The sequence below is a fragment of the Dothidotthia symphoricarpi genome, assembly GCF_010015815.1.
Source record: "Dothidotthia symphoricarpi CBS 119687 unplaced genomic scaffold P153scaffold_19, whole genome shotgun sequence".
NCBI lineage: Eukaryota > Fungi > Ascomycota > Dothideomycetes > Pleosporales > Dothidotthiaceae > Dothidotthia > Dothidotthia symphoricarpi.
Genome location: NW_022985026.1, coordinates 764666 through 792516, shown reverse-complemented (window position 1 = coordinate 792516; position 27851 = coordinate 764666). Strand labels below are relative to the sequence as shown.

At 54.2% G+C, this 27851-nt stretch overlaps 17 protein-coding genes across 17 annotated transcripts in view; 8 read left to right on the top strand and 9 right to left on the bottom strand.

Moving 5' to 3' along the window:
* Nucleotides 1–250: 250 nt before the first annotated feature.
* On the top strand, nucleotides 251–1111 carry P153DRAFT_425660 (S-adenosyl-L-methionine-dependent methyltransferase; the record flags this gene model as incomplete). The annotated part of the gene is made up of 1 exon (XM_033672554.1): nucleotides 251–1111. Exon 1 carries the CDS (start codon nucleotides 377–379, stop codon nucleotides 1109–1111), a length of 735 nt encoding a protein of 244 aa, XP_033520282.1. The 5' UTR covers nucleotides 251–376.
* P153DRAFT_369888 (uncharacterized protein) lies at nucleotides 1088–1933 on the bottom strand. Its single transcript, XM_033668884.1, has 3 exons — nucleotides 1801–1933; nucleotides 1702–1748; nucleotides 1088–1646 (listed from the first exon to the last, which is right to left on the bottom strand). The coding sequence occupies exons 2-3, from the start codon at nucleotides 1726–1728 to the stop codon at nucleotides 1167–1169; spliced, it is 507 nt and encodes a 168-aa protein (XP_033520281.1). The 5' UTR covers nucleotides 1729–1748; nucleotides 1801–1933; the 3' UTR covers nucleotides 1088–1166.
* On the bottom strand, nucleotides 1766–1957 carry P153DRAFT_369887 (uncharacterized protein). Its single transcript, XM_033668883.1, has one exon. The coding sequence runs from the start codon at nucleotides 1943–1945 to the stop codon at nucleotides 1781–1783; it is 165 nt and encodes a 54-aa protein (XP_033520280.1). The 5' UTR covers nucleotides 1946–1957; the 3' UTR covers nucleotides 1766–1780.
* Nucleotides 1958–2465: 508 nt separating this feature from the next.
* On the top strand, nucleotides 2466–3086 carry P153DRAFT_259968 (uncharacterized protein; the record flags this gene model as incomplete). Its single annotated transcript, XM_033662824.1, has 2 exons — nucleotides 2466–2509; nucleotides 2558–3086. Coding segments are annotated over 2 exons (573 nt in total), but the record flags the coding sequence as incomplete, so codon positions are not given.
* A 175-nt stretch (nucleotides 3087–3261) lies between these two features.
* On the top strand, nucleotides 3262–3699 carry P153DRAFT_400017 (uncharacterized protein; the record flags this gene model as incomplete). Its single annotated transcript, XM_033671780.1, has 1 exon — nucleotides 3262–3699. One exon carries the CDS (start codon nucleotides 3262–3264, stop codon nucleotides 3697–3699), a length of 438 nt encoding a protein of 145 aa, XP_033520278.1.
* Nucleotides 3700–5761: 2062 nt separating this feature from the next.
* Nucleotides 5762–7945, bottom strand: P153DRAFT_299232 (F-box/WD repeat-containing protein-like protein lin-23; the record flags this gene model as incomplete). The annotated part of the gene is made up of 2 exons (XM_033664266.1): nucleotides 5762–7086; nucleotides 7135–7945. 2 exons carry the CDS (start codon nucleotides 7943–7945, stop codon nucleotides 5762–5764), a joined length of 2136 nt encoding a protein of 711 aa, XP_033520277.1.
* A 495-nt stretch (nucleotides 7946–8440) lies between these two features.
* Nucleotides 8441–9641, top strand: P153DRAFT_369883 (uncharacterized protein). The gene has a single exon (XM_033668881.1). It carries the CDS (start codon nucleotides 8716–8718, stop codon nucleotides 9187–9189), a length of 474 nt encoding a protein of 157 aa, XP_033520275.1. The 5' UTR covers nucleotides 8441–8715; the 3' UTR covers nucleotides 9190–9641.
* P153DRAFT_369884 (uncharacterized protein) lies at nucleotides 9273–9512 on the top strand. The gene has a single exon (XM_033668882.1). It carries the CDS (start codon nucleotides 9332–9334, stop codon nucleotides 9503–9505), a length of 174 nt encoding a protein of 57 aa, XP_033520276.1. The 5' UTR covers nucleotides 9273–9331; the 3' UTR covers nucleotides 9506–9512.
* Nucleotides 9642–11023: 1382 nt separating the features above from the next.
* On the bottom strand, nucleotides 11024–15613 carry P153DRAFT_299476 (uncharacterized protein; the record flags this gene model as incomplete). The annotated part of the gene is made up of 2 exons (XM_033664279.1): nucleotides 11024–13005; nucleotides 13123–15613. The coding sequence occupies 2 exons, from the start codon at nucleotides 15611–15613 to the stop codon at nucleotides 11024–11026; spliced, it is 4473 nt and encodes a 1490-aa protein (XP_033520274.1).
* A 26-nt stretch (nucleotides 15614–15639) lies between these two features.
* P153DRAFT_389331 (uncharacterized protein) lies at nucleotides 15640–16441 on the bottom strand (the record flags this gene model as incomplete). The annotated part of the gene is made up of 2 exons (XM_033670835.1): nucleotides 15640–16260; nucleotides 16316–16441. The coding sequence occupies 2 exons, from the start codon at nucleotides 16439–16441 to the stop codon at nucleotides 15640–15642; spliced, it is 747 nt and encodes a 248-aa protein (XP_033520273.1).
* A 2522-nt stretch (nucleotides 16442–18963) lies between these two features.
* On the bottom strand, nucleotides 18964–19812 carry P153DRAFT_348063 (cytochrome-c oxidase, subunit VIIa). Its single transcript, XM_033666185.1, has 4 exons — nucleotides 19750–19812; nucleotides 19645–19687; nucleotides 19496–19531; nucleotides 18964–19416 (listed from the first exon to the last, which is right to left on the bottom strand). The coding sequence occupies exons 1-4, from the start codon at nucleotides 19771–19773 to the stop codon at nucleotides 19331–19333; spliced, it is 189 nt and encodes a 62-aa protein (XP_033520272.1). The 5' UTR covers nucleotides 19774–19812; the 3' UTR covers nucleotides 18964–19330.
* A 381-nt stretch (nucleotides 19813–20193) lies between these two features.
* On the top strand, nucleotides 20194–21304 carry P153DRAFT_299314 (uncharacterized protein; the record flags this gene model as incomplete). Its single annotated transcript, XM_033664270.1, has 2 exons — nucleotides 20194–20509; nucleotides 20583–21304. The coding sequence occupies 2 exons, from the start codon at nucleotides 20194–20196 to the stop codon at nucleotides 21302–21304; spliced, it is 1038 nt and encodes a 345-aa protein (XP_033520271.1).
* Nucleotides 21305–21634: 330 nt separating this feature from the next.
* P153DRAFT_299258 (uncharacterized protein) lies at nucleotides 21635–22004 on the bottom strand (the record flags this gene model as incomplete). Its single annotated transcript, XM_033664267.1, has 2 exons — nucleotides 21635–21707; nucleotides 21778–22004. The coding sequence occupies 2 exons, from the start codon at nucleotides 22002–22004 to the stop codon at nucleotides 21635–21637; spliced, it is 300 nt and encodes a 99-aa protein (XP_033520270.1).
* An 80-nt stretch (nucleotides 22005–22084) lies between these two features.
* On the top strand, nucleotides 22085–23283 carry P153DRAFT_389327 (uncharacterized protein; the record flags this gene model as incomplete). The annotated part of the gene is made up of 3 exons (XM_033670834.1): nucleotides 22085–22180; nucleotides 22235–22278; nucleotides 22383–23283. The coding sequence occupies 3 exons, from the start codon at nucleotides 22085–22087 to the stop codon at nucleotides 23281–23283; spliced, it is 1041 nt and encodes a 346-aa protein (XP_033520269.1).
* A 113-nt stretch (nucleotides 23284–23396) lies between these two features.
* Nucleotides 23397–24355, bottom strand: P153DRAFT_369878 (uncharacterized protein). Its single transcript, XM_033668880.1, has one exon. The coding sequence runs from the start codon at nucleotides 24332–24334 to the stop codon at nucleotides 23675–23677; it is 660 nt and encodes a 219-aa protein (XP_033520268.1). The 5' UTR covers nucleotides 24335–24355; the 3' UTR covers nucleotides 23397–23674.
* A 167-nt stretch (nucleotides 24356–24522) lies between these two features.
* On the bottom strand, nucleotides 24523–26401 carry P153DRAFT_369877 (CNDP dipeptidase). The gene is made up of 2 exons (XM_033668879.1): nucleotides 26103–26401; nucleotides 24523–25885 (listed from the first exon to the last, which is right to left on the bottom strand). Exons 1-2 carry the CDS (start codon nucleotides 26229–26231, stop codon nucleotides 24584–24586), a joined length of 1431 nt encoding a protein of 476 aa, XP_033520267.1. The 5' UTR covers nucleotides 26232–26401; the 3' UTR covers nucleotides 24523–24583.
* Nucleotides 26402–27604: 1203 nt separating this feature from the next.
* The window catches only part of P153DRAFT_389324 (uncharacterized protein), a gene marked incomplete at both ends in the record, with an annotated part of 769 nt that continues 522 nt past the window's right edge, over nucleotides 27605–27851 (top strand). The window contains one exon of the mRNA XM_033670833.1: nucleotides 27605–27793. Coding sequence (XP_033520266.1) covers nucleotides 27605–27793 — 189 coding nt within the window. The remainder of the gene's footprint in view (nucleotides 27794–27851) is intronic.

Sequence of the window (27851 nt, the reverse complement as noted above, 5' to 3'; positions counted from 1 at the left end):
TAATTATATTCGAATGTATGGTTACTGCGTATTCGAACTGGTCGGCTTCTGCAACTCAACGTGAACATCCTCATTTACAGATCCGATTGAAGCGTTGAACAGAAAAGCAAGAGCTTCGAGACAATCGCGACCAAAACTCCCAAACTCATATAACCACAGAAGCCATACCCTTCTCATTCAACCACCGTCAAAAGCCCGCGCAAATAATCACAGACTCTCACTCGCATAACCATAACCCACAACGTCTCACAAACTAGACTAGACCCTCACACCCCCTCCCCTCGCTAATCCCCCACCCCGCATTCCAAAAAATCTCACGAACCCCACCTAGACTCTACCCCTCCACCACAAACCCAACCCGAACAAACAGCCCAAAATGACAACCCCCACACACCTCGACCCCTCAGCCCTAGGCACAAAATCCTACTGGGACACAGCCTACACCACCGAGCGGCAAAACTTCTCCTCCAACGCCGCCGACGAAGGCACGATATGGTTCAGCGACGCGGGCGCCGAGGAGCGCATGCTAGGGTTTCTGGAAGATTTGGAAGACGAGGGGTGTTTGCGCAAAGAGGACGATGAAGATGGAGCGACGAGGTTTCTGGACTTAGGGACGGGGAATGGACATTTACTTTTTGCGTTGAGGGAGGAGGGGTGGAGCGGCGGGATGGTTGGGGTCGATTACTCTGCGCAGAGTGTTGGGCTTGCGGGGGAGATTTTGGATGGGAAGAGGAGGGATGAGGGGGAGGAGTATGCGGATATTGCGTTTATGGAGTGGGATATCCTATCGCAGGCGCCTGGGACATGGCTGGGGGGCGGGTTTGATGTCGTGCTGGATAAGGGCACGTTTGATGCGATTTGCCTGTCTCAGGAGACGGATGCGCAGGGGCGGCGTGTGTGTGAGGGGTATCGGGAGAGGGTTGAGCCGTTGGTGCGGAAGGGGGGTCGGTTCTTGATTACGAGCTGTAATTGGACGGAGGAGGAGCTGAGGGGGTGGTTTGAGGGTGAGGGGAGTGGGCTGGAGTTTGAGGGTAAGGTCAAGTATCCGAGTTTCACGTTTGGGGGCAAGACGGGGTCGAGTGTGGTCACGCTGTGCTTTAAGAGGGTGTGAGGACTACGGTGAGAGCACTGTCTGTCTGTGTAAGGGGGGGGCTTGCTCGAGCTACCTATGCTGGAACACGCCGCCGTATCTGCGCCAACACGAGCCACTTCTTCCGCTCGCCAATGTCCTCGCGCCCGCCGTCGCGCTCCTTCGCCCAGGGACGTCGCTTGCCGTCTGCGTTCATCTCGAATATCTCCTCCACTTCGAGGTCGTGCTGGGGAATCACTTCTTCGAAGAACGGCGCTACTTTCGCTCGACCGGTGTGGAATCCGGCTATGCAGAATATGCGCGCTTCGGGAGAGTCTGAGAGGAAGTGCAGCATGGACTTGGCGAGGTTCGCATGCTCGTACAACATCCACAAGCAGTCGGCGGCGAGGATGCGCGTGTAGCGGTGGGCGTTTGCAACTGCAAAGTCGGACGTGGTGTCGCCCCAGAGGTGTCCTTGGACAGTGACGTGGGGTCGAAGGTGCGCCGGGACGTTCTTCGAGATGTTGGTGGTGATTGCGTCGAGGATAGGAGGCGCTGGATAGTCTGTTACGGCGACCTGGAAGGCCTGTTAGCGCGGTCAAGTTTCAGACAGGTGAGGTGTTGAGTTGTACCTCTTTCGCGCCTGTCAACGCGCTCATGACACCGCCTAGTCCTACGCCTGCAATGCATCTCAGTACCGTCTCTTTCAGCTCAAATCGTGCAGTCATTACCCGCGCCCAACTCCAGAACCTCAGTACCCTTCACACTCCACTTTGCCTCATCCTCTCTATCAACCCACCAATTGCCGTCCCTCCAGCCCTCATCATCTTGCTCCTTGCTACTTTCCTCCGGGCGACCACCAATCAATTCCGCCATCAGAACACCGGCATTCCAGAGATAGTGGGCGAACTTTCGTCTTTGCTCTTCCCCATTTACGTCTGCGGTGCGAAATTCTAGTTCCCCGTACTTTGCATTTCTATACACAATAACGGTATCAGGATCATCGCCATGTTGATTCTGTAAATCGTCGACAAAGATGCCGCCCAGGGAATCCCCGAAGATGTCTTCTGGAGCGAGAGGCGTGTCGGTTGGACGTCGCAGCGTGATGAGCGAGGGGAGGAGCATGGTTGAAGTTTGACGATGCGCGTGTTGGTGGGTGGGATGAGATGGATTTGGTGGGGTTGCGAGCGTGACCGCTTTTGGCGTAGTGCGATGCAGGGTCTCGCGTGTCAAATGTCGTGAGCTCATCGACCGCGGCAAGAGCTGGTACATGATCAAGTGGCGCCGTCCTTTGCCATTCGAATCATCTCCACGTCTATAAACCTTGAGCAGCAACATCTCAAACAACAATTTCAACAACCGACTCTCCAATTAAACAATTCCACCCGCAACAATGTCCCTCGCCTCGTTCAAGTCCCCGACAACATACCATCTCCTCAGGTACTTTCCTTCCTTCTCCCCTGCACCAGACCCCTCTAACACAACCAGCTATGGCACTCTCCTCGGCTCCACGCTCTTCCAGTCCTTCGTAAGCGGCATCGTAGCCTTCCGCGTGCTCCCGCGCCCCCAATTCTCCACGCTACAAAAGCACACTTTCCCAGTATACTTCACGCTCCAAACCATCACGCCCATCGTAATGCTGCTCACGCACCCCTCGGGACCACGACGCCTACTCTCAACTCTCCCCCTACTCAACTCCCTTGTCTCCCCGTCCGCATCAGTCCTAGCGAGCAGCAAAGACTCACTGAGCGCGTGGCTCATCGCTACCATGGCTATCACCGGGCTGCTGAACTGGGTCTACGTCGGCCCGAAGACGACGCAGGTCATGGGGCTGAGGAAACATCAGGAGACGAGGGATGGGAAGAAGAGCTATGATGCTGGGCCGCATAGTAAGGAGATGCAGGCGCTTAACAAGCAGTTCGGTGTGCTGCATGGTGTGAGCAGTTTGGTGAATTTGGTGGGGCTGGTGGGTATGGTGTGGTATGGGGCTGTTTTGGGCGATGGGCTGCGTTTGTAGGGTAGGGTGTATACGGTGATGTGCAGGGTTTTGGAAGGAGGGAGGTGAAGTTACTGTATGACTTCAGTGAGTAGGTGTGAATATAGAGCTGTGTTGTTGGTAGCACAAACTGATCTAGATCTATCTATCCAAAGTACCACCTCTCTTCTCTCCCTCTCTCTCGCGAAACCTCACAATGTCCTCCCCCACCGCACAATACCGCCTCCTCGTCTCCCGCGCAGTCACTCAACGCCTCACATCCCCCTCCCTCGACGACATCCCTCCGCCCCCCACCACCACACTCGCAACCTGGGAGCGCACAGAGCGCCTCAACGCCCGCGCCAAAATCATCGCATGCTTAGCAGTCTTGGGCGTGCCTTGGATGACATTCACTCACGACGTGGAGAAAGCAAGGCAAGAGGTGCATATACTCGCGCCTACGCGGTATGAGGAGGAGAAAGTGGTACCTGGACATGACGCGAAGGTCAAGGAGAGGGATGGGATGCGGGACTATGCGGGTGGTGAGATGGTGAAGAGGGAAGCGTGGAAGAGAATGCAAGATGGACATGTAGATCTGTTGCGGCGGTTTGGACGGGCGAGGTTGATGAGAATTAATAGGGTGAAGTTGCTGTAAGTATGGTGATATATATTATGTAGATGGTTATGGCTTCGTTCGAGGGAGTAAGCTGCGAGTTATACGTTTATTAATCGACTCTTTGCTCTGATTGGGGGTTTGTTGCTTGTCGTGACGGTGAGTAGTTGAGTTTGATAAAACGTGTAACTCTACTGATACTTGAAACTGCATCACAAAGATAGACAAGAGTACTCGCACGAAGTACACAAGTAGACATCGGATGATATAAATGCAGTAAAGAACAAGTAGAACAGTATTCAGCGTTATATCCCAATAAACACGTTCTTTGCATGGGTGAGGGCGAGAATGAACCCAAAGCCACCGCATCAGATACTGACAAGCATGACCTCCACATCGTCGTTAGGGTTCACGACTTGTTCTAGGACTCTGTCTCTCTCATCTATCTTCGAACGACTGTTGGACTGGAGAAATAGAATCTTCTTCGCTCACAAAGCATGGGATAGGATATCTCACGCCTCCCGCGCACGTGTTCACAATTTGAGAAGCAGTGTCTTCCTTCAGCTTCCTTTTTGTCGTCTCCAACAACTCTTCTCGAGAATTCGGGGCGTTTTCCACAACATTCAACCGCGCTGTGAATCCGTCATACTACGTCCCCAGCCTCACCCTCAACATGAACGCCGGACCCATACTCACCATATACCCAGTGACTCGCAAACCAGACAGCATTCCCCAGTGACCAGCACTTTCTCTCACCGGCAGTCTCTGGGAACAAGTACAGGACAGTTTAAGCACAATGCCCAACCACAACCATACTGCGATAAGAAACAAGAAACAAGAAGCCAAAAAACATGAACAAACCCGCCGTCCACACCCCATATACAAAACACAATGTCACCTACACAGTGAACCCGAGCCCATTCCCTCAGAAGTCCACCACCACGCACAGCTCTCTGCATGTGCACCATACGATATCATTTCACGAGGCAGGCGATGCACAATTGTTTATGATGATGGTGGGAAAGCTGATATAGTAGAGGTGGGGGATATACACACAAATCATATTGTTAGAAAGACTTCGAGTGTGAGCGTTTGTCTCGCCAGAAGGGGGTTGGTGGATACGTGAGTTTCTACGTTGAAGGTGTAGTTGGAAAGGTCTCGTGGGTTGAGAAAGGGGGGTTTGTTACTGTGTTGGATGGGGGATGGGGTTGCTAGCTGGTTGGATGGATGGCGACGATGGCGGTAGAGATTCGCGTCTCTCCTTGTTTCCCATGGTGTGTGTGTGTGCAGACTTCTCGATATTAGTCTGCGAGCTGAACGTTTGGAGACGCCCTAATGTCAACTGTCGATATTGCAAGCACTCAAACATCCAACCATGGAGCCGTAGTCAAACCACGCGAAATCGTCTAATCAGCAAGACCCACATCGATCAATCCGCGCCTCGCACAAACCCTCCACAACCCTTGCACAAACAAATTTCACCAACAAAAGCCGGATATGCATAAATGTGTATTACATATACTATGCAACTAAAGAGAGTGAGATGCGCACATGGTTCGCCATCCCAACAGACCCCCACATACGGATTCTGATCCCTTATTCCCGATCCCAACGAATACCAAAAAATATATACAACAATGAAAGAGACGGGGGACGAAGAAGAATCAGAATCAAAAGAAGAGGACAAAAAAAATGAAAGTCTATATCCCATTGTACCCCAAAACCATGCCCCTGTTTCGAAACCCAAAAGATATGTGCAAAACCCACACACAGGCGACAAGAAAACGATTTCGCTAAAATATGACTAAAACCAGAGACGAAACGCCCAATATGCAACATCGCCCATCGCCAAACGACGGGGCGAAAAATAGCCTGCCCCCCTATTTAGACTTGAAACCGGTTCGCGCGGTTCTAGCACCACACACGTGGGGGAGATCGGCCTCGGCAAGTGCCGTACAGGCTGAGAGAACCCGTGGGGAGTTTTGCATGCGCACCATCGGAAACTATGGCGAGCGCGCGAACGGCGGGGCGCTGCGTGATCGCGTCCCGATTTCAGACGTCAGGTGTGGGAGTCAAGAGAGCCGGAAGTCGGGGGGGGTGGGATTCAGTTTCCAATGAGTTTCTCTGCGCCTTTGACACCGTGTCCGAAGTCGAGGATTAGACACCTTCCGTCTTGGCTAGTGGCGACCACGCGACGGTAATCGCTCTTGGCGGAGAGAATCCAGCTTGTGGTCCAGTTCTTGTACGTCGCAAAGGTTGCGCCAGTGGTGTAGTCGGACACGTGGATGCTCTGGTCGTAGCTGCCGGAGACGATGCGGCCATTGAACGCATCCAAGAAGAGGGACCTGACGAGCCCCTCGTGCTTGACACGGCTGTGCACAAGGCTACCCGTAGCGGCGTCGAATTTGTACACAACATGGTCGTTGCCACCCGCGAGTACGTACTTTGCGTCGTCGGAAAACTCTACGGCAGCGAGGCCGCGGTCCTCCGAGGGAAAGTCCTTGATCGCGGTGCCCGTCTGCAAATTCCACAGCTTGGCCAAGCCGTCACCGCTAGCGGAGACAAGGAAGTTGCCGCGCAGCTGGACAGCGTTGACGGGGCCGCGGTGACCCTTGAGCGTACGGATGCAGGCGCCCGTCTTGCGGTCCCAGACCTTGATCATGGCGTCTTTGGAGCACGAGATGATGTACTTGTTGTCGAGGCAGACGTCGAGCACGCCAGCCTCGTGGCCCTGGAGGCGGTACATGGGTCGGAAGTCCTCACCGGTGATGTCCCAGACGATGCAGGTGTAGTCGGAAGATCCCGTGACCATGATCTCTTCATCGTACTGTAGGCACAGAATGGATGCATCATGGTAATCGGAAGGAACACGGTAGATGTCGTTACCAGCCCGTGTTCCGTTCAGCGATGGATGGCTCAAGACCTTCTCTGGCCGCTCCTCCATAGGAGGGGGAGTGTTTGGGTTGGGGCGGTGGTTTGGGCCGCCGTAGACCCGGAGGCACTTGTTCGTCTGCATGTCCCACACGCGGATTGTCCGGTCGCGCGAGCCAGTGATGCACTTCTTCTCGTCGAACTGGCAGCAGTAGACGCTGTCGGTGTGGCCGTTCATGTAGATGGCGGCAGGCTTGGCGGTCTTCCATCGGTGGTTGATGGTTCGCCTAGCCTCAAACATTCCCTTCCAGTCTTGTGCGGGGATTGGCTTGCCATTGCTGGACTGGCCAATGCCGAGCCCGCCCATCTGTATTGGGGCCGGAGTGACATGGACTGGTGGCTCGTACTCGCGGAGGAAGACGTCGCGCCAGACGTGCATTGATGTGGCATGCTCGTTCCATGAGCGAGACACACGCTCGGCAGCGACCAACGATGTGGCGTCGAGGTTTGACAGGACGGCAGTTGCGAGTTCAGCGGGAAGGCGTTGGAAGGGATCGACTGGGGTGATGTTAGCAGGAGTTGAGCATGCAATGACGTGGTACTTACTCATTTTCTTCTTTTCGGTAACACTATCGGCACGAACAATAGGCGAGGCGCATGTCATGTCGACACCGCTCTCGTTGTCCTTCATCTCCTCGTCTCGCGACACACTAGTGGGGATGAGCCCATTGAGGAAGCGATGAGTGTGCTCCTGCTCGCGGCGCAGCTGGTTCAGGCGATCCTGGTTGGCGGCAGCAGCGGCTTGTCTCGCAGCGCTTCCGGGCGCGGATGGGATAGGCAACGGAGAGGAGCTGATCCTGTCGACAACGCCAGGGGCGCCAAACACAGTCGGTCGTCGCCTGCTCATGCCGGTGCTGAGTCGCTTGAAGGAAAAGGCCTTGGACGCCGGGCTTTGCGGAGATTGCGGTGCGAAGGAAGGGATGCCAGAGTCCTGGTGGTGCAGGGGTGCGCGCTGGGGATCGGAACAGGCCTTGTGGGTTGAGCTCGGGGATGTGGCCGACTCAATGTACGACTGCACCGAGCCACGACGACGTGGAGCAGAAGTAGTGGCCGAGGAGAAGGACGACATGCGACGGCGGGCTTTCTGGCGAGTGAAAGGCCCCGTGACAGCGCCCAGCGCGCGTGAAATGGTGCTGGAGTGTGAATGCTGAGAGCTGGCGCTGTCAAAAGCCATGGCGCCTTCGTTGACAGCATCCAGGGCCACGCCGGCGTCCCGCATGTCCGGGTAGTGCGTGTTGAAGGTCTGGCTGGCGGTTCGCTTCATGGCGCGGTCAAAGGACGGCGCCTGGGCAGACTCGTCGTCGGCAGCAGAAGAGGTCTTCGGGCGGTACGACAGGATGGACGGTCTGCGATGCATCGGAGGCGTTGGTGGGAGCTGGTGCTGCTGACCTTTGCGTCGAGGGTGAAGACCAAGTCGCAACTACAAACGCAAACGCCACTCGAGAAAAGTCGGCGTGAAGGCGAAAACGAAACAGGGAACGCGACGACTGAGATCGAATCGAATCAGATGGAGCGTGATGGGCAGACAGGCAGAAAGAGGGAATGCAGTGCAATGCAATGCAATGAAAGTGTCGGCCGCTGGCAAAGACAACAACGAGCAGAACAGTCACGCAACAAGGAATGCAGCAAGCAGCAAGCGGCAATGCGATGTGAAGAGAATGTGCACAGCGTCAAACTGTGGGAAGAGCGAGAGAAGGGCCTTTGGGTGGTCGAAAGGGCGAAGGAAGGGAATGGGATGACGGATTAGGGAGTTGAGACGGCTTGTGTTTTTATCAATGCAGCGCCTTGGAGGCGACGCTGAATCTGCCGCACGGCCAGCGCGACATTAGCGGGCAACCATCACTTGTGTCACCACCCAAGCGGCCATGCATGGATTATGGATTCACCCGACCGGCCGTTCACCGAGCAACCCCACACCCCTGGGCCCACGCCCAGTCTGGACGGCCTTGCTGGACGACGATTCCAATTAGCACCAACCTCACCCTCAACCGTCCTGCTGGATGCACCCTCGTGTTTGCAGCGACGTTGACGGGCAAGCCAGCCACCGTCACATGGTCACGTCTCACTCCACACCGCTCCCACCGCTGAATCGCCATTGAGACACAACCTGGCTCGCACGAAACTACCATGTCCACTGCACGAATCTCACCCTTCTACCGAGCCGTATTCCTCTGGCTCGAGCCCCTCTCCATCCTAACAGGCGCCGTCTACGCCCACTTTCTGCAACACACGTACCTAACCTTGACGCACTCTGCTACTGCACCGCCGACCAGCTCAATCTTGGTACCCATCTCGACTTCCATTGTCCTAACCCAATTAGCAAATCTCTATCTGGGGCTTGCCATTTTGGAAGCTTCCATTCTGCGCGCTTCTTCCGACGTCAAAGTGTGGAAGACTTTCATCATCGCCCTGCTGGTAGCCGACGTGGGCCACCTGTACTCGGTGCGCCTGGTGGGGACGTGGGTGTACTGGCAATTCTGGCACTGGAACGCCATTGACTGGGGGAATGTAGGCGTTGTCTATTTCCTGGCGGTGACGAGGATTTGCATGCTGAGTGGCATCGGGTTCGGCGGCGACGAGGAGAGGAAAAAGCGAGGATAGACGTCCGTCCAGGCTTTGCTTTCTCGGTGTATGACAATCGTCAACCCCATGACATCACGAGCCTTGCACCTCTCTTTTTTCTCGCCTACAGATACCCAAACAGGACATTGACATTCCACCATAACCCACCGATCAGATCACCATGCCACAAACCTACCTCGCTACCCCAGATCACTCCCTGCATCCCACTCCTTGCACGCACATCATTTCATGCCCAGTCGCTCTACCGCCTCCCAGGATGCACTTCACCGCTCCCGCTCCCTCAACTTCCTCCCATCCCACCAAACAAAGCAACCCCTTCCAAATCCCCCCGTAGTCGCCCAAACCTCGCACAAACTCACCACCCACCCGCCGTTCACCCGCAACACAGCAGGCCTAGAAACCGGTAACCTAACCCTCCCAAGCATGCATGCACCTACCTACTGTAATAATATGCAGCCCGCCGACCCCGAAATAGCCCATTCTTTCGCCACCAGCCCGCCGAACATGCCCCCCCCCCCTCCCCTTCAGCACAGCAAAAACGCAAGTCATTCTCACCACAGCTTCGATCGCTCGCTCGCTTCGCACCACTAGAACACAATACCCTGCATGAGTGTGCATGCATGCGGTGATTCCAGAAGGAAAAAAAAGGAAGGCTAAGCGGCGCCACGCTTTTTTGCCGAGTTTCTGCCCGCCCGCAACGTCACTTGTACGAACGACGTACGTACGTACGCTCGCATGCACGCAAGACGAACGATAGACTGAATGAGTGCGTGAGCACTCGCTCGCTCATCCAGGTTGCACCCACGCTGAACCCTCACCACGCACAAGAAAAAAGCGTTACCAGAATCACCGCGTGAAACTGACATACAAACAAAAAGCAAAAAAGCAAAAACCACACTTCCCCCCCCACCTACACGAATCACCCCCCCCCCCTTCCACGGCGCCCGGCTCCCGAAACTGAAACACAAACAGCTTGGTGTCTTGTCTTGTCTTGCACTTTGCCGCGGCCGTGCTAGCCCCGACGAAGTCGCGCCGGCTCTCCCGTGGTACGGGGTGCGTTCCATGGGAGGGAAACGTGGGTCGGTCGCATGGGGCCGAGAGGATTAGATATTGTACCACTGTTTTGGGGGGTTTGGGTCTGGTCTGGAAGGGGCTGTACGTGTGAGTTTGGGGTTGGAATGGGGCGTGGCATGGCAGTGGGTGAGTGATGTGAATGCGAATGCGTGCGTGTGTGATTGAGAGTTTGGGAATGCGGGGGAGGAGAACCACGGGTTGGGGTTGTTTTCGGAGAAAGGATGGAGATGCGACGTCGTACTGTGTGTATAAAGCTGCTTTGTGCGTCCAATTTGTCGTGACATCATGTATGAGTCTAGACGGATGTTTTTGAAAGAATGAATAGATGAATCAATGAATGGGAAACGGGTATGAATTATGCGTTACATTCTTTGTTTCGTTCAAGCTCATCGGGGCGAAGACGAGCTGATTATCTAGGAGAAGAACTGGCCGGGGGTATAGATATCTACAACGTGTAGGATGAGACGGAAAAATGAACAAACGCCGTTTTCGCGATATGCTTTGACAACATGATAAAAGATCCATCCTTAAAACCAATTGCGCCAAATTTGACCCCCTCTCTCTCCTGAGAGTAAATGAGAGCCATCCATAGGCAAAAAAAGGGTCGAGGTATAAAGAAACCGCCATGCAAAAAAGATCCGACAAACCCGTATGCGCAAAAGCAGCAAGGACTCGCAAAAAAAAGGACAAACCCCCATACACCAGAACCTCGTACATCAGTCCGAAGACCGCCCTAAAAGACGAATAGAAAGACGCACATGTCCCACCTCTGAAATCATCAAATCACACCAATAGCTCCTGCTTCCAAGCCAGTCATCCCCTTTTCCATATCATCAAACTCCATCATCGCTGGAAAGAGCATCATCTCGTCACTGTCCATCGGCGGCAACATCGTCCCCAGTAGTCGATGGTCATTGCCCAGCTGGAAAGAATCACCATATATCCACGCATCTGGCATATCGACATCGATATTGATCTGCAAGTTGTCGTTCTCGCTAACATCGCTCTGCCGGGTAGATGGCGTATCCTTGGGCGACGAGTCGGGCGTGGTAGGATGCGAGTTCATCATCCACGAATTGTCTTCGTCTTTGAGATCCATAACGGTGAAAGGGCCGTTGGCGTCAAGGGCCGCAAATGTGTCTTCGTACGAGTAGTCGAAGAGGGACATTGGGATAAGCGGCTGCTGTTGCTGCTGTTGTTCTTGTTCAGGCTCAGGTACAGCGGGTTCCTTGGCTGCCTGTTTAACCATAGCGGATGGCGTAGCCTTTGCATGCACTCCGGTGCTAGGTGTACCCACCTTAGCCATAGTCTGTGGCGTCTTGAGAAGGCTCGTTGACGGAGAAGTCTTGATGCCCGTCTGTGTCGGTACGCGCGCCATTGGCGTGGCTGTTTGAGCCCCAGCTGGGGTCGTCGCATTCTGTAAGATACCAGGGGTATGCTCCGACTTAAAGGGTTGGACAGCGGCACGCGGAACAGCAGAGGCTGGCTTCAGATTGCGCTTCGCAGTGTTCGGATCGACCTTAGGCTCACCAGTCTTCTGGTCCACGTCAAGGAAATCTGCCATAGAGTCAAGCGCGAATTGTAGAGGATTCTCGATCTTAGCATGAGCTTGGCTAACATGCGCCTCTAGTTCCGCCTGTGTATCAAAGCCTCGGGGAGCATCGCAGTCGATAATGTTGCACACAAACATCGGCCTCTGTGGGACTTGCTTCTCGGGCATCGACTGCCGTTTGAGCTCTGGCGAGTTGCCTTTGCCCGAGCCGATACGTGGGGATGCTTTCGCAGCTGGAGTCGAAGTCTGACTACTAGGATCCATTCTCGCCCGCTTCTTGTCCGGCAAAACAAGATTAGTGACGGTCGGAGCTCCATCGAAATAAGTCGGGGCCCCACGTGGGGATTGTCCACCAAGGGGATATGGTGGTCGATCAGTTGTGGGCGCCTGAGGAGTCTTTTGCTGTCGTTGTTGTTGATCCACAATCTTCAGGTTGGCAGCATTCAACTGAGCTGGCGATGAAGTCTGCGCTTGCTGAGAGGATTGCTGAGCCCCGGCGTTCGGGTTGAGCTGTGGCTGCATCGTCGCCATGATCTTACGAACGAACTTGATGATCGTACCTGTATACGTTCGGAACTCGTCTGCAGTTATCGTGACTGGATCCCGAAGCGTGCCGTCGGCCATGTTAATCTGCCGAAACAAATAACATTTTGCTCTCATAATCTGCCGTGCTAGGGCCTCGGAATTGGCATTGTCGTATTGAACGTCAAATATGCGAAGCGCATGATCAACCTTCTTCAAGTTCGAGAGTTCTCGCTGGATTGCGGTCTGTATCTGTGCTCGCATATGGGGCGCCAGTGGCACTGCCTGTCCGAGAGGAATACTTCTCTCTACCTCGTTGACCGTGGCATTGTATTTGCTAGACCTTACCGGGTCCTCGATCTGTGCTCTGAGAATCTCTGGACTGAACTGAGAACGCTGTTTCTGTTGCATTCTGTTGTTCGCTGCGCTTGCCTGTGCCCTCATCTGCTCTTGTTGAGCAACGGGGAGTTTGGACATCTGCTCTTGTGTAAGGTTTAGGCCTGGCTGTGACCTGGAAGGCATCATGGCAGGCGCTTGCGTAGCTACATTGGAGCTGTCTGCGTTGGACTCAGCGGCATCATCGTTGGGGCGTTTCACCCCCTTGCTTCCAGTGTTGTTAGAAGCACTGGGCTGGGCGGACGGCTGAGGCTGTTGTGCTTTAACAACTGGTTTCTGCTGAGGAGCGGCTTGTGTGACTTGTGCCTGAACGGCAGGTGCACGGTTGGGTTGTTGTTGCTGGCCCTGCATCGACGGTTGTTGGTGTTGCTGCTGTTGCTGCTGTTGTTGCTGTGACAGTTGTCCACGCTGCTGAGCTTGTTGAGCAAGCAGTAGTTGTTGTTGCTGCTGCTGTTGCTGTTGTTGCTGCTGCTGTTGATGCTGCTGTTGTTGATGTTGTTGTTGCTGCTGTTGCTGTTGTTGATGCTGCTGTTGCTGCTGCTGCTGTTGTTGCTGCTGCTGTTGCTGTTGCTGCATCCTTCCCTTCATTCTCTCTCGGAGGATAAACTGCCGCAACTGATCATCTGTGATGTTCGCTTGTTGAGGCGGTAACCTCTGTCGGAATATCTGCAGCTCTTGTGGTGTGACCTGAATAGGAGGCAAATTGGACATGTTGATTTGCTGCTGTGGTGTCCTGGCCATGCCCATGTTAGGCGCCATGGGTGCGGGAGGAGCAATACCCGCAATGTTGTTTTGCTGCGAAGGCTGGCCAACAGGCATGCCACCTTGCTGCTGTCTCAACGAATCTTGGAAGTGCAAGACCTGCATCAAGAGTAGCCTGTTTGGTTCAACATTGCCCATTAGAGCTGGATTCTGTGTCGCCCATTGTTTGAGTTGAAACCACGTCTTCACATCTGGGGGCATATTTTGTCTTATCTGAGGGCCGAGGATGCCTTGAGGGAAGGGCCTGGGATCTGTTTGGCTAATGATCCCAGGGTTTTGTCGGAGCATTAGTGTTGCTTGAGCGAACCGCTGTTGAGGAAGCATTGGTGTGCGTTGAGCTGCTGGGAGTTGCTGTCCGCCCATATCTCCTGGCATCTGCTGCCCAATGTTCATGCCGGGACGAGCCATGTTTGCGAGGTTTGGGTTGGCCAGCATTTGGCCAGGCATGCCAGGCTGTAGTACCTGTTGTGGATTGAAAGGCATGTTTGGCTGCCCTGGGATAGCCTGACCCCCTGGAAAACTTCCGTTCTGAAGTGCATTGCTTTGTCGAAGGTTATTCACGTAACCTTGCAACACCGTACGAAACTGACTCTCGGGAACCTTGAGCAACTGTTCCTTGAATGTTGGTTCCCAGTCTGCGGGCATCATCCTCATGCGCACTTGTTCAGTCAATGGCTGGTTCGACTGCGACACAGCGGCAGCTCGTTGATGGGCCTCGCGCATCAAGGCAGTCATTAACTGGGGGTCAGCTTGGCCTGGTTGGGGAGTCATCCTAGGAACGTGGGCCTGAGGGGGTTGCTGGGGAGTACTAGGAGGTCCTGCTTGGCCAGGGGGAGCCATCGGCCGTGTGAGCATAGGCATTGCAGGACTCTGTTGCTGGCCAGGTGGCAGATTCAAGCCACCAATCTGTCCCTGAAGCAACTGGGTCTGATTCCGTGCCTGCGCCGCCTGTTGCTGTTGCTGTCGCTCGAGGTGTGCACGCTGAGCTTGTTGTACCTGAGCATGCTGGCGCTGCAAGTTGTTCTGGAATGCTTGAGCGGCTTGACGCTGAACCATGGCAGCGTTTTGTGGTTGACCTGGTTGCGCGTTTTGTCCGGGGAACCCGATCAATTGAGCACCATTGGCATTGTTACTGGCAGGTACGACGGTCTGGCCTTGATCCTGAACCCGCATAGCCTCGATTTGCTGAGTTGTCAAAGCATCGAAATCGAAATTTTGGTTGGGCTGGCGCTGGCCCATATTCATCTGCTGGTTCTGCATCTGATTTGGCTGGCCTGTCTGCTGCATTTGGCCTACATTCTGGGCAGCGCCTCGAGCTTGTGAAGTGTTGAGCCTACCGCTTCTGTACATCATCTCGGCATGCTGTCGGAAGCGTTGGAATAGGGGGTTTATGTTTTGGCTGAGCAACTCCTGCTTCTTCTCCTCGGGCCATCCCTGAACATCTTGCTGGAACCGCTGGCGTACTTCCTCTTTACAGCTTTCCATCAACCTTTTGGCAAAGGCATTGATAATGGCCTGTTCCTCCTGAGTGCGGGCTTGTTGCATGTTTTGCTGTTGGCCAGCCTGTCCTGGAGCCAAGCCGCCAGGGTTTGCACCATTCACGCCCATGGAAGACTGTCCCTGTGACATGGGAACAGGTGAGATTTGCATTGGTCGCTGGAGTTGAGGATTCGGAAAGCCAGGAGGAAACTGCTGCGGCGCGCCTTGCCTGACGCCCTGCGGACCATTCTGGCCCATGATGTTCATCTGAGCGGGATTCATCGCATTCATGTGGTTGTTGGGATTGCCCAGACCTTGCATGCGTTGTTGGCGTGCGGTCGTCATTTGCATGAGTTTTTGCTTGATGTTCATGTGATACTGGTCCTTGGTCTGGGCGTTGATGAATTGCTGTGACTCGAACGTAATGGAAAAACGCATAGCGTCGACTTCGGGACCGTCGGGCTTGAGAAGACGATACTGTGTGAAGAACTGGAGAGCAAGATTACCACGCTCTTCGGGAGACGTAGACTGTTGCCATCCATGTGTCAGCTTCTGCTGCTGGAGATTGTTGCGATAATGCGCAACAAAGAGATGGATCCCAGCGCTGGTACGGGCGGCGGCCATGCCATTCTGTTGCTGCATGTTTGGGTTGTTCATCATGAGTCGTGGGTGGTGAAGCAAAGTCACCTAGGTTGGGCAGCGCCAAAGGTGACGACGGTGGAGGATGCGGTGGAGTGCCGCGAGTGTGAGCGAGAGGCCACACTCATGCGAGGGTTAGTGGGTTGAGCTGTCGCCGGGGTGAGGATGTGGCGTCCAGGGTTGTCTTGCGTGGGCTGCCTCGTGCTAAGATGCGCGTTCCAGGCGAGGTCGAGGCACGGGATGGCAGTTTGTGTCGACTGTGGACCACGAAGAGCGGCTGCTTTGGAGAGGAGGTGGTGGTTAGAGTGCAGCCAGCATGCGAGGTCGTAAGGGATGCGTGAAGCAGTTGCGTCAACAGACAGCGGGCGAAAGTACGAGCTGCAGGGCAGACGACTATAGATCGCTTGCTGCGTGATCTGCGGCGGCGGCGGACAGGGCGGGTTAACAATAGCGTGCTCCTGGAAATGAGGGCTGAACGCAGGCTTTTCAGCTGCGTATGGCTCCCGCGAAGGGGTGCTGCTGGTCGTCCAGAGCGTCAAGCGGTCGAGAAGTCGAGGAGGGAAACGTACAACGGAGAGGTGTGGAGAGCAGCGACGATGAGAGATGCGAGACGCGATCCGAGTCGTGGTCGACTCAGGCAGGCGCTTGACAGGGATATAGCGGCCCTGCCCTTTTAGCCTCTTCTTGGACGATGCTGAGTGTCCGCAGCAACTCGCTCACGAGCTGCTCACTGTCGACGAGGAAAAGAATCAGAAGGAACTCACTCGCTGCTGCGTCTCGCACTGGAGAGATAGAGAGAGTATTCTGGCGAGAGAGAATTTTTGGGGGGTGTATAGGGCAAAACATGGCACACATGGGTTGGCTGGATGGCCGATATTCTCAATTGTTAGCGCCCCGCCAAATCTAAGCTGCATGGCCCTCCTGCGGAACACACATAACTCGTGCCCTCTGCTGGACGGCTAGACTCCACATGATGCCTAGTATTCTTGCATTCGGCAGTCTGCTGCAGGAAATGATCAGAGCCTCCTCAACATCGTCACGCATTTCGTGCAGTCTTCTTCTCTTTGTCGGGGCCCCAGCAGTTTCACATCATGCTCGCAAACGCCTCGACGAATACCAGCAACGCCATAAAAAAGCAGTCCACACCACAAAACAAGCGCCATTCACGCTAACCTAATTTGCTGGCACCTGCACCCGTCTGGTGATGGAGGCCAGGACGGTATCGCCTTGCAAGTCCAGCATACCACTTAGATTCAAAAGCCAAGAGAAAAGGAGAGGGGGGATGCTGTTTCTTTTGGCTGCTAGTCGCGTGGCGCCTAATCGTGTACCTCTTTACCTGGCAACGGCTACTTCGGACCCATTGTCGACTTTCCTGCGATAAGACACAGACCCCAAGATGATTGCGTGCTCGTGTAATTACGAAAGTAATGCCTCCTTCAAACCGTGCGCTTGAGCCTTGAAAAGTGTTGAAAAACTTCCAGCGCCAGCGATTCTAAATGGTGAGGTGTTCCTCTCCGATGTCATCTCAAAACGATCACCACCGAACCGTTAGGCCTAGAGCATCTGGCTAAAAAAGCCACCTTCCCTAGCGTCCGTCGAACCAGCGCAACCCGCTCAGCCCGCCGCCTCCACCATGTCTATCTACCTAGTCGTCCACCTCCCCTCGTATCTCCAATGTGCAAAACGCAAGGGATCCGAAGAAGGCCCTCGTACTGGAAAGTTGCTTTCTGCGTCGATCCTGCTCGGCGACTAAATACCCCTGCCGCCACCGGTATGATGAGCATGATCGCCATATTCTGTTCCTGCATCATCGGCCTCTGCTGTGCCTCAGCACGCTACAAATCGAGCTCTTTTCAGCGCGCACGTTGAATGCAGACAAATATTTTGCACGATGAAATATTATGACTATCGCAATATGCCATATTATATCGCAACATACTATATTAGGGTTTGTCGCAATCAGCGACAGATGCAGTCCTGCAATATACCCACGGTCCCAACGGCGAGTAGGTGAGTAATTAGCTACCTACATTGCACATGGCCCACCCCGAACAATCCCAGCACTGATCCAGCACAACAAACAAGCGCATCCCCTCCAAACCCTCAACCTCGACAAGACACTCACAAAGCAACGCGGAGCGTGCACCGAAACTCTCCAGTCTTGGCTTTCCCTTAGAACTACCTAGCGCTGCAATCGCTGGTGGTGAAACTTCCTACCCGTACCGCACCCTCCCGTCCTTGCTGTCTAGCGATTCTTAACGTCATCGTCTTGCCGTCGGTGTTATTTTCTGAGCAGGCTTTGGAGCGCGTTTTGGTGTGTTAACGTTATTGCGTGTAATTTGTTCGTAAGCCAAATAGCGTTTTTGTAGAGTCGTGCGCAACGCAAATGACGGCTTTTTGTGCAGGTGAGAGGAAATAGGATAACTTTGTGTTCATCGGAACTCACGATCATACAAGAAGTAGATCAGCTCAACCGCTTCAAAGCCCTCGTCTAAAGTACAAATCCACACTATCTTCACACAGAAACACATATCCTATAATCTCGCGCGCCTCTCCCGCATCTCGTTGAACCCTTCTCGCACGTCTTAATTTTCCACCTGCTTTGATATATTCCATCTGTCATACGCCGGGCAGTACCGTTGCCTGCACCCTCTCCTCAGCCTTCCCTGATTACATGTTCAGGATTTTACTGGTCGATTGAAGACTTTTCACGACTCAGCCAGGGTTCACGATACAACCCAGGGTTCACGATACAATCCAGGGTTCACGACCGAACCAAACTTCAACCAACGGCTGCCTGGGCTCTCGAATTCGCGTCTGCACTGGTACATTGAGCAGAACGTCGCCAAGAGACAGTTAATCTGTTTTTTTTGTTACTGTTGTTGTGTACTCTTACTGATTTTTGCTGTGTATAAAGGGGCCGGGTATTAGCTTCTTCACTAAGTTGCTATATTAGAGTCTTACTGTGATGCGTCTATCTGCTTGTGCAACAAGCTTGAGTACGCTGAAAAACCAAAATAATACGCCGTCAGTACGGCCCTGTCAGTTGGTGCTTATGCCCGTAGAGAACTGCTAAGCGGAAAATCTGCCGATGCGCTTGAGAATGTAGGTATGTCGCGCTACTTGGTCTACATGCTGGAAATACAGGAGCTAGTGGGAAGGGGAACAAAGCACTATGAATGCGAAGCACTAGTACACAGACTGAGGATTCTGTTACAAAGTACGCAATCTAGAAATTAGAGTGGTGACACTTCTGGAAAGTGTTATGAATAGAAGGGAATGAGATTGGTTGCTCTTGTAGGTTGGCTTTGTCTCAATAAGCGATATTCCTCAATAGTCACAGGCGAAATCGACTTCATATGAGTGATGGAAGATGACACTGCTTGCAGGGGAGGGAGTAAGGAAAAGAACACCACTACCAGATCAAAGAGACTGTTGGATTGCGTTATATGGGGAAGAAATTGGCGAAGAGGGTGGGGAGAATTATGGGTGTTTTGAAGCAGGATAAGGGTATTGAAGTGAGGAAGCTGAGAAGAAATTGCACGAAATGTAGGAAATGCTTTGCAATAGCACCGTGAGCATAGGACGAGGCAATCCGAACTTGGCTGACTTTGATGTGACTTGCTGTCGAAGGATCCGCCCCACTATGATACACTTGATCCCCAGCCCGGGCCAAATCTATACTCTCATGCCTTCTGGAAACAAAGGAAACATTGCTTTGCGAGGTATCGTTGTTTATTTCTGGCCGAGAGCAGCGGCACGGTCGTCCTCGAGCTTCTGGTAGAAAGCGTCACGGTGACGAACGGCGGGGACATGGTAACCTTGAAAACATGAGCATGAAGTTGGAGAAGGGGAACTTCACGCGACTGTAATCGCATCGTAGATATGTCGTTCACGTACCGTACCACCAGCCGTATCCGGTGGCTAGACCAAGACCTGTGAGGGGTGATTAGCGGAGCTCTTCATGGGACCCGCGCGCGAGCTGCAGAGCATTTTTAAAGATCCAATGCTTCGTAACGCCGCGCGAAGAAGTTCGCATGTTCACGCACCCATGGCGACGGAGAGATCGAGCACGATGGTTCGGCGGAGCATCTACGATCCAGTCATTAACCGGCTGTCCACGACTGCCCGAGGCACGCAATGGCAGCACATACGCCGGAAATCGGTTTGACGGCCATTTTGGAGTCGGTTCGTGAAGAGCGGAGAGTTTCGGGGCGCGGGTGCGGCTTGCGGGAGCTGGTGAAGGGCGTGTGACGTTGGACTGAGGTTGGTGAGTTGATGTTCGTGCCTTCCTAGTGGTGTGACTCTTAGCGTGACTGTTTCTTGGCATCAACCATCGCGCAGCTTTCGACTTGACGAACAGGTGCATCGAGGTGAAAGAGAGTCTGGACAATACGGGTCAACACGAGACAACACGAAACAATACCATCGAGCGTTGAGTCGCGTCGCGTCGCGCTCCAGGACAGAATTTGCCAGTCGCTGCCGCTGCTTTCCAACCCTCTCACCTGTCGACTTGAACAACCCATCGCGTGCACCCTCACCGCACCACACCACGACGTCGACCACCCCCGCAGCCGAGTCGCGACTGCATGGAGCTTATGCCAGGCGTCATCTCCCCTCTCAGCGCCAGCAGTGTGGGCGCAATCGCAGGCATGAAGAGAGCGCACGCTGCCGAAACAGTACCGACATACGGAGAGCCGCACGCAAAGAAGCGCAAGGTCCTGCACAAGCTCCACCACACGCAGCCCGTCCAGCACATCATCGACCCCATCAGCGCCGAAGATGGCCTCGGCGACGCAAAGGACTTCTTCGACTCGCAATTGCGCCGCGCCATAGCGATACAATGCAGGAGCGTAGGCTTTGAAGGCGCGCGGCCAGACGCCCTGGAGGACTTTCGGGCATTGGTTGATTCCTGTATGGCTTCACTTTTCTTGCGATGAGCGCGACACGGACTTGGGATCAAAAACACGATACTGACAGGGCGCAGACATGACAAAGTTCCTGGCACAGGTGCGCATGTCCATGACCAGCGCCCGACGCACAGAAACCGTCCCCTACGACTGGATCTTCGCCCTCACCAACGTCGGCCTCCGTGGTTCAGGCTCCCTCGAACCACATTTCGACACGGGTGAGATACCGCCATCATTATTACAACCACATTTTGAGCCCCCAGCTCCGCCAGAAGCGCCACCGCCCGACACCGACGCCCTCCTCGGCCCCGAGCTGTCCGGCAAAGCAGACAAAGAAACGCGCCCATACATACCAAAGCATTTCCCACCATTTCCATCAAAACATACCTACAAAGCAACACCCGTCTTCACCACTCGCGAAAATGACCCGCGCAAGATCCGAGAAAAGGCGACAGAAGAGGGTATCCTGGCAGAGCAGAGTCTGCGCAAGCTCATGGCGGCACAAAAGGCAGGCATACAGAAGCAGAGCGTCGGGAAGCGGAAGCGGAGCAAGCGCATGAAAGAGAGCGACAAGCTCTGGCAGGAAGCCATGACAGATCTCCTGCAAGACGAGAAAGAGCGCGAGAAAGACGAGGAGCGACGACGCGCCCGAGAAGCAGAAGACGACGACGATGACTGGAATACGTCTATGGAGTCGCGGTTACGGCAGCCCACTATGGACCGTATTGTCAATCTGGAAGAGGGCGTTCATGTCAATTACGAGCAGCGGTTTTGGAAGAAGTCTGCGCGCGGTGCTTAAAATTTACACAGCCGTCATACACAAGTTTTTTCTCTCTTTATGCGAAGCATCATTACAGCGCGGCGTTTTGGGTACATGCATACTTGTCCCCTGGGCAGGACACTTGGGCATTTGGGCGGCGTTCATAAATTTGCGTGTACAAGTCGTATCATAGCTGTCCGACGAGACAGACAGGGCCGGCGACTGGGCCCGTTTGACATTTTAATCCAGTTGCATTGCCGAAACAAGTGGTGTTATTCTTTCCCTGCTGTGACTTTATCTCCGTGGTGTTATTGTTGATGCTGCTTTCTCCCCAAACCGTGACCTCATATCATACACTCACCCAGCACCTCACCCCTCCATCTTCGCCTTCTCCCTCCGCCCCTCCCATGCCGTCGTCTCCACACTCACGCCCCCCGCACATCTGTAGATGTCAGCCCCACTCACATTCATCACCAACGCCAAGACCCGTCACCTCGACCGGTAATACTAACTGTCTCAACAACCGCACAACCGGCTCACAAACAACAACGCCCTTCCCCTTCTCAGCTACTTTCTCACCTCGAACCTCCGGCTCGACGATATTGCATTTATACTGCACGAGCTCCTTGAGCGCGCAGTCTCCTAGTTTGATTGGCGGGCGGCGCGGTTTTCCCGACGGCAGGACGTTGATTTGCGCCTCGAGGGTGGAGAGGGCGTGGATGGGGGTTGGTGGGGGCATTGCAGTGACGCTGTAGAAGGCGTTGAGAGTAGGATCGAGGAATTGGTGGATGGAAAGAGAAAGAGGAGGAGAGATTTAGGATGAGTGCGAGTGCGAGTGGGAGTGGTGTTGATGTGGGAGCGAAGAAGCTGGGAGAGAGGCTGTTGGTTGAGGTCCACGTTGAGGGGTTGAGCTCGGTGCGTGTATAAAATCTTGAGATCAGCAACGAATGAGATTTAATTGGTATTTAGGTTCTTAAATCGCTGGGAGAATTTGAAGTTGGGGGGAGGACGAGGTTTGTTTGTCTGTTTCTTTACTTCTGTTTCTGTCTGGTCATCATATTTTCTGTCTGGACAATTCAGCCACAACCCCAATTATTCATAACTGACAATTACACAGCAACATCAATCAGCCTCCAGGAAATGGCACGTTCTTCAACATCCCCGAACTCGATGCCCTTCTCCCCACCTCCTCGCCTCCAACCCTCGAGCTCATCTCACCACCATCAACCCACCACCCCTCCGGCTCAGGAAAAACCTCCCTCCTCCACCTAATCATCGCCCACGCCCTACTCCCCGCCTCCATCCCGCCCTCAATCAGCACCGGCGGCAAAAACGCCGCAGTAATCTACTTCGACCCCCTCCACCACCTCAGCATCCCCCGGCTCGCAGAAACACTACTCACGCACCTAACCAGCCAAATCCACTCCTCCAACACCCCACTCACCCCACCCCAAAAAGCGCACCTAAAAAGCATCGTACAAACATCCCTATCACACCTACACATCCTCCGCCCCACCTCCTGGCCCTCCCTCCTCTCAGCCCTCGACACCCTCCCAACCTACCTCTTCGACGCAACAAACCACAAAAGTACACACCGAAGCATCCACACCCTCATCCTCGACGACATCGACGCCTTCCTCTGGCCCACGCGCAACGAACACACACACACACCCAACGCTCTCGCCGCAGCCTCCGCAGCATTAACTTCCCGCCTCACTTCCCTCGCCTCGCAGTTCGCTTGCGCTACGATCCTCGCTTCGCACTCTACGTCTGCGTCTGCGCTCCGGCCTGCGATTCCTACTGCGTGGCCCCAGGGTGTGCTGACGACGAAACTCGGTGTCCGTCGCGTTGATGTGCTGAAGTTTGCGCCGGGGATTAGTGTCGAGGGGGCGGAGGCGGAGCGGCAGCAGCGCTGGGAGGTTGTGAGGCGGGGGCGGTTTTCGTGCTGGAGGGTTGGGCGGGAGGGGGAGGGGTTTGTGTTTTTGGTGGGGGGTGGGGTGCGGGTTGAGAGGGGGTAGCGTGAGGCAAGGATGTTGTGGTTTTTGGGATTGGGGTGGTGGGTTTCCAAGGGATAGGGTCTTTGGTGTTTGAGGAGGGGAATATACCCGGATCTATCTATCCATGGCGTGTGTAGGTGGAACACACGCGTGGGTCGATATAGGATGTACATTTTTATTTCATTGCGAAACCGACTGTATGCATACAACGACGTACAATCTCCAGAACACGTAGAAAGATGCTCGCCCAATCTTGCATAAAAAAGGTGCAGCTATCGTACACCAATGTCACATTCAAAGTTTTCGTACACACGGAGGAACACCGCTCCCTCGCCATCCCTCCATCCCCTCGTGATCCCATTCCATAATTCTACATCCACCTCTTCCCACACCCCTCATCCCCACAACCCATCTACGCATCCCTCCCCCAAAGCACCTTCCTCCTCTGCCGGTCCTCCCTCGCCTCCCTACGTCTATCACCCCACCTCCTCCGCATCGCCTCATGCTCCGCCTCCACCTTAACCGCCTTCTCCGCCGCCTTAGCCACCATCCCCACGAAGAACTGACTGCACCCAAACTTCTCCGCAAGCTTCACCCTTGTCCACTTAATCGGGTCCTCAGCCCTCAGCTGCCGTATCTTCTGGACATCCTCCTCGGTAACATTATACGTTTTGTCATACGGCGTGCGTACGGGCGCTGGTAAAGCGGCGGAGGGCCGGGGCGGGAGGAGCGAGGAGGCAGAGAGCGGGGTGCCGGGGCTAGCGACGGGGGAGGTCTGGCGGCGGTGCGCGCTGGTGGTGGAGTAGATTTGTGCGGCGGAGTAGAGTTGGCGGCGCTTGTCGTGCTTGGGCAGGAACTTCAGCGGCGTGTGGTAGACGTTTGGGGCGGAGGAGGGCGGGTTGAAGATCAGTGTGGGGGCTGCTCGGTCGGGTGTGTATGAGGGCGCTTCGGGGAGGGCGAGCAGCTTCTTGTGGCGCCGTGTAGTCGACTCGTGCCGCGATTGGAGGAGGGGCAGGAGGGAGGGTTGCCGTTGCGCGCAGCTGGTTCGGAGGAGCGTTCTACATGTCGACATTTTGGGCGCGTGATGGGTGGGATGGGGCGTCACGGCTGGCAATGGGGCTCTTCGAACTTTCGTCTGTCGGGGCGCCATTTTTTCCATGCTCCGTGATAGGTCAATGCGGCACGCGACCATTTCACCCCCGTGTAGATTTACAGATTTCATGATAATTATTTGTTTCATTTCATTCAATGCTATTCTTATCTGATCATGTCGAAATTGAGTATTCGTCAATGCCGTTGCTTAGAGCACCGGAAATCACCTCTAATCGCGCTTCAACTCCTGGGCAACATAATGCAGGTATGCGCCCAGCAGCTTCGTGCCCTCGATGTAGTTCCTCTTGTCTAGCTTCTCGTTGATCGAGTGAGCGGCATCCGTCGAGCTTCCCATCGGCAACAACAGCACATTCTTCTTAAGCTCTTCCTGGAAGGTCAGTGTAACTGGGATGCTACCACCCTCCCTGGTCATATCTGGCTTGACGCCAAAGACCTTCTCCACGGCCTTCGCAGCCGCAGTGTAGTTGGGGTGGTTCGGGTCCTCGACCCACCACTTTCCGCAGTGAACGGCGCTGACCTTCATCTTGTTCTTTGACTTGAGCTTCGCGAACTCGGCGTTGACGTGCTTCTCAACAAGCTCGGTGACAGGGTCGATCTCCATGTTGGGTACTGTGCGGATGGAGAACTTGCCGATGACCTTTGCGGGGATGACCGTCTTGGCTCCTTCAGAGTAGAAAGCGCCCTCGATGCCGTGCAGTGAGAGGGAGGGGTACCTCATCTTGTGCTTGAGCGCCTCCTCTTTTGTGCTGTGGATCGAGACCTCGCCACCAAGCGACTCCTTGAGGTCGTCCATCGTGAACGCGATTGGGGGGTACAGAGCTGCTTCCTCGTCGGTGAGCGGGGCGACCATGTCATCAATGCCCTTGATCAGGATCTTGCCGTCAGGGTCAACGAATGAGTTCATGATGCGGACCAAGTCGGTCATGGGCTCGTGGGTCATGCCACCGTAGACACCAGAGTGCAGATCCTGACCAGGGCCAGACACCTCAACTTGGTAGTAGTTGCAGCCACGGACACCGTATGTCAGGCAAGGCTTCTCTGTGCCCAACCAGTAGTTATCGGAGATGCAAACAACATCAGTGTCTTTGAAGAACTTCTTTGCCTCGGCGCGAATTGTGTCGTCCAGTCCCTCTGATCCGTTTTCCTCCATACCCTCAAAGCACATGATGAGGTTGACCGGGAGCTCAATACCAGCCTTCTGGTGCGCCTCGATGGCGTTTAGCCACCCAAGAACCGGGCCCTTGTCGTCTGTGCTACCACGTCCGTACATGCGGCCCTTGTCGTCGATAGTGAGTGTGAATGGATCTGTCGCCCAGCCGTCCGACTTCTGTGCAGGCTGTACGTCGTAGTGGCCGTAGATGAGAACGTTGGGCTTCTTGGGGTCGTCTCCGTAGCGTCCGAGAAGGCATGGGGGGAGCTCGAGGTGCTGGCGATCAGGCTGCTTTCCGAGTTCGCGAAGCTCGACGGTGCCACCGAGCGCTTTGATCTGGTCTGCGAGCCAGTGACCCATCTATAGTCATGGCGTTAGACACGAGCTTCTGTAGTGTTGTGATACCCGGCTGAAGTAGAAGCTAGTCGCGACTTGTCGATGTCACTTGCAATGCTCGCAGACTAATCAGACGTGTCTTGAGCACCGATGGTGGGTGCATGGAGATCTGATATCTCATGACACAAATGGTCGAACATAGCGACTACTTCAAAGACACAAACCCGAAAGAGAAGCGTACCTTAATGACATCCGGCCTCTTCCCATCCTCAGAGCTGATACTCGGAATCGCCACAGCCTCCTTCAGCCTATCGATGAACTTATCCTGCAAGCCATCCACCTGCTTAAAGTACTCGTCGAGGTTTGCCATCTTGTCGAAAGGTTTATACAGATAAGGCCAAGCAGCGTCAGGTATGCGATCAGGTGTGTATTTGTCCAGGCGACGATGCGCAGAAGCAAATCTCTGCACTGATGTAGAGCAGAAGAAGCTTCGGTTGATGCGGGCGCTTAGTCGCGGTGTTATGGTTGGCAAACGGGAAGGTGGACGGTGGAATGCTTGATGTAGGAAGGTGGGGAGGGGCACGCGGCGGGGCATCGTGTGTCGTGACAGGTGGAAGACCGTCAGCCGTCAAGCTTCTAAGCGTGGATCCTGGCGCGAGCGTTACTTCAACGTCTGCTGTGACATGTTCGCCGGCCGCAGTTTATTAAATTTTGTTGAAACTCTTGATGTGTGGAGTCTACACGTGCGCATAGGTCGAATGGTTCGTGGGCTGTCACATAGACCTGCATTTCTTGACGAGCTTCATCTAAATCACCAAACAATATCACGACGGAATGTCATCTCCTGATGTCTGGTAAGAAATTGTGCACAAGCGTGCTCGACCCGCATCTGGAAGGTCAGAACTTGAGGGTCCTTGTTCTGGACACGCTCGACAACAAGATGAGGTGGTGGTGTCATGACAGTAAATTTCTTCCCGGTCAAAAGTCACGCGAACCTTCTCGATACACGCATGACACTGAATCCAGGCTGAATATCTGTAGAAGACCGTACAGCTGGTGTTCTACGTGTATGAAGCACAAAGTAGTCGATTCATAAAACGACCAAAACGATCAAAACGACCAAAACGACCAAAACGACCTTACTACATCCACCCCAGCCACAAACGGAACAACGGCAGATTTTCATCGCCAATTTCGAAGCTTGAGGAAGAAATGAAACCCATTTAGAAATCCACAAAATACCGATAGAATTGTATGCTTCCGTTCAGTCTTTGCTCGCTCAGAGTCCACCAAGCAAGGCAGAATGAACGTAGTAGCGAATAGTGTGAGTTGTGTAGGAGACCGACAGCATTGAATTTCTGCAACACTTGACGCGAACCACCTACCTGTGGTTCCAGGCCGAGACACTCTGCACTGCTATCAATCAAACCATGAAATGCCTAGGGTAATATGGTCCGCTTGTATAGCATCTTATAAGGATCGTCAAGTAAAGACGTAACCGCAAGCCTCAGATGTCCTCCATCCCGAGAGAACATAGAACGCGTCAGAATCTCACAAAACCACTCCCAAACTAGCGGGCAATCACATACAAGGATACCCCTGTAGATCTCAAATGACGTACTCTTTGCATCCATCGCAATGCATGGCATATCCTTCCCACTCACGTCCACATCCGTCGACACAGGATAAACTTCAACACCCAGACTCATTCCCTCCTACCTAACCCCCCCAGACCCCCAAAAAATGGCAACGACCCTCCTCTCCCTCCTCTCCACCACCCTCCTCTCAACCTACGGCCTAACCCTCTCCTACAAAAACATCACGCTCCTGCAAAAATACCAAGCAAAGAGCGAAAAAGCCGCAGAATGGTCCTTCAGCGCAGCCCGACGGTTGAAAACGACGCAGACCACACAGGCGGCTGGGACAGTGAGCGTATGTATTTCCAGCTACTTATCTACAAGTACTTCCAGCTTCTTATTGAAACACCCCC

What these genes read in the sequence shown, in the direction of transcription:
- P153DRAFT_348063 (XM_033666185.1), bottom strand. Translation starts at nt 19,773, where the DNA reads ATGGCCGTCAAACCGATTTCCGGC. An exon ending in CCGTCAAACCGATTTCCGGC is followed by an intron (nt 19,688 to 19,749) that starts GTATGTGCTGCC and finishes ACTGGATCGTAG; the next exon opens with ATGCTCCGCCGAACCATCGT. An exon ending in CGGATACGGCTGGTGGTACG is followed by an intron (nt 19,417 to 19,495) that starts GTACGTGAACGA and finishes CATGTTTTCAAG; the next exon opens with GTTACCATGTCCCCGCCGTT.
- P153DRAFT_369887 (XM_033668883.1), bottom strand. Translation starts at nt 1,945, where the DNA reads ATGGCGGAATTGATTGGTGGTCGCCCGGAGGAAAGTAGCAAGGAGCAA.
- P153DRAFT_369883 (XM_033668881.1), top strand. Translation starts at nt 8,716, where the DNA reads ATGTCCACTGCACGAATCTCACCCTTCTACCGAGCCGTATTCCTCTGG.
- P153DRAFT_369884 (XM_033668882.1), top strand. Translation starts at nt 9,332, where the DNA reads ATGCCACAAACCTACCTCGCTACCCCAGATCACTCCCTGCATCCCACT.
- P153DRAFT_369888 (XM_033668884.1), bottom strand. Translation starts at nt 1,728, where the DNA reads ATGAGCGCGTTGACAGGCGCGAAAGAG. An exon ending in CGTTGACAGGCGCGAAAGAG is followed by an intron (nt 1,647 to 1,701) that starts GTACAACTCAAC and finishes CAGGCCTTCCAG; the next exon opens with GTCGCCGTAACAGACTATCC.
- P153DRAFT_369877 (XM_033668879.1), bottom strand. Translation starts at nt 26,231, where the DNA reads ATGGCAAACCTCGACGAGTACTTTAAGCAGGTGGATGGCTTGCAGGAT. An exon ending in AGAGGCCGGATGTCATTAAG is followed by an intron (nt 25,886 to 26,102) that starts GTACGCTTCTCT and finishes CCATGACTATAG; the next exon opens with ATGGGTCACTGGCTCGCAGA.
- P153DRAFT_369878 (XM_033668880.1), bottom strand. Translation starts at nt 24,334, where the DNA reads ATGTCGACATGTAGAACGCTCCTCCGAACCAGCTGCGCGCAACGGCAA.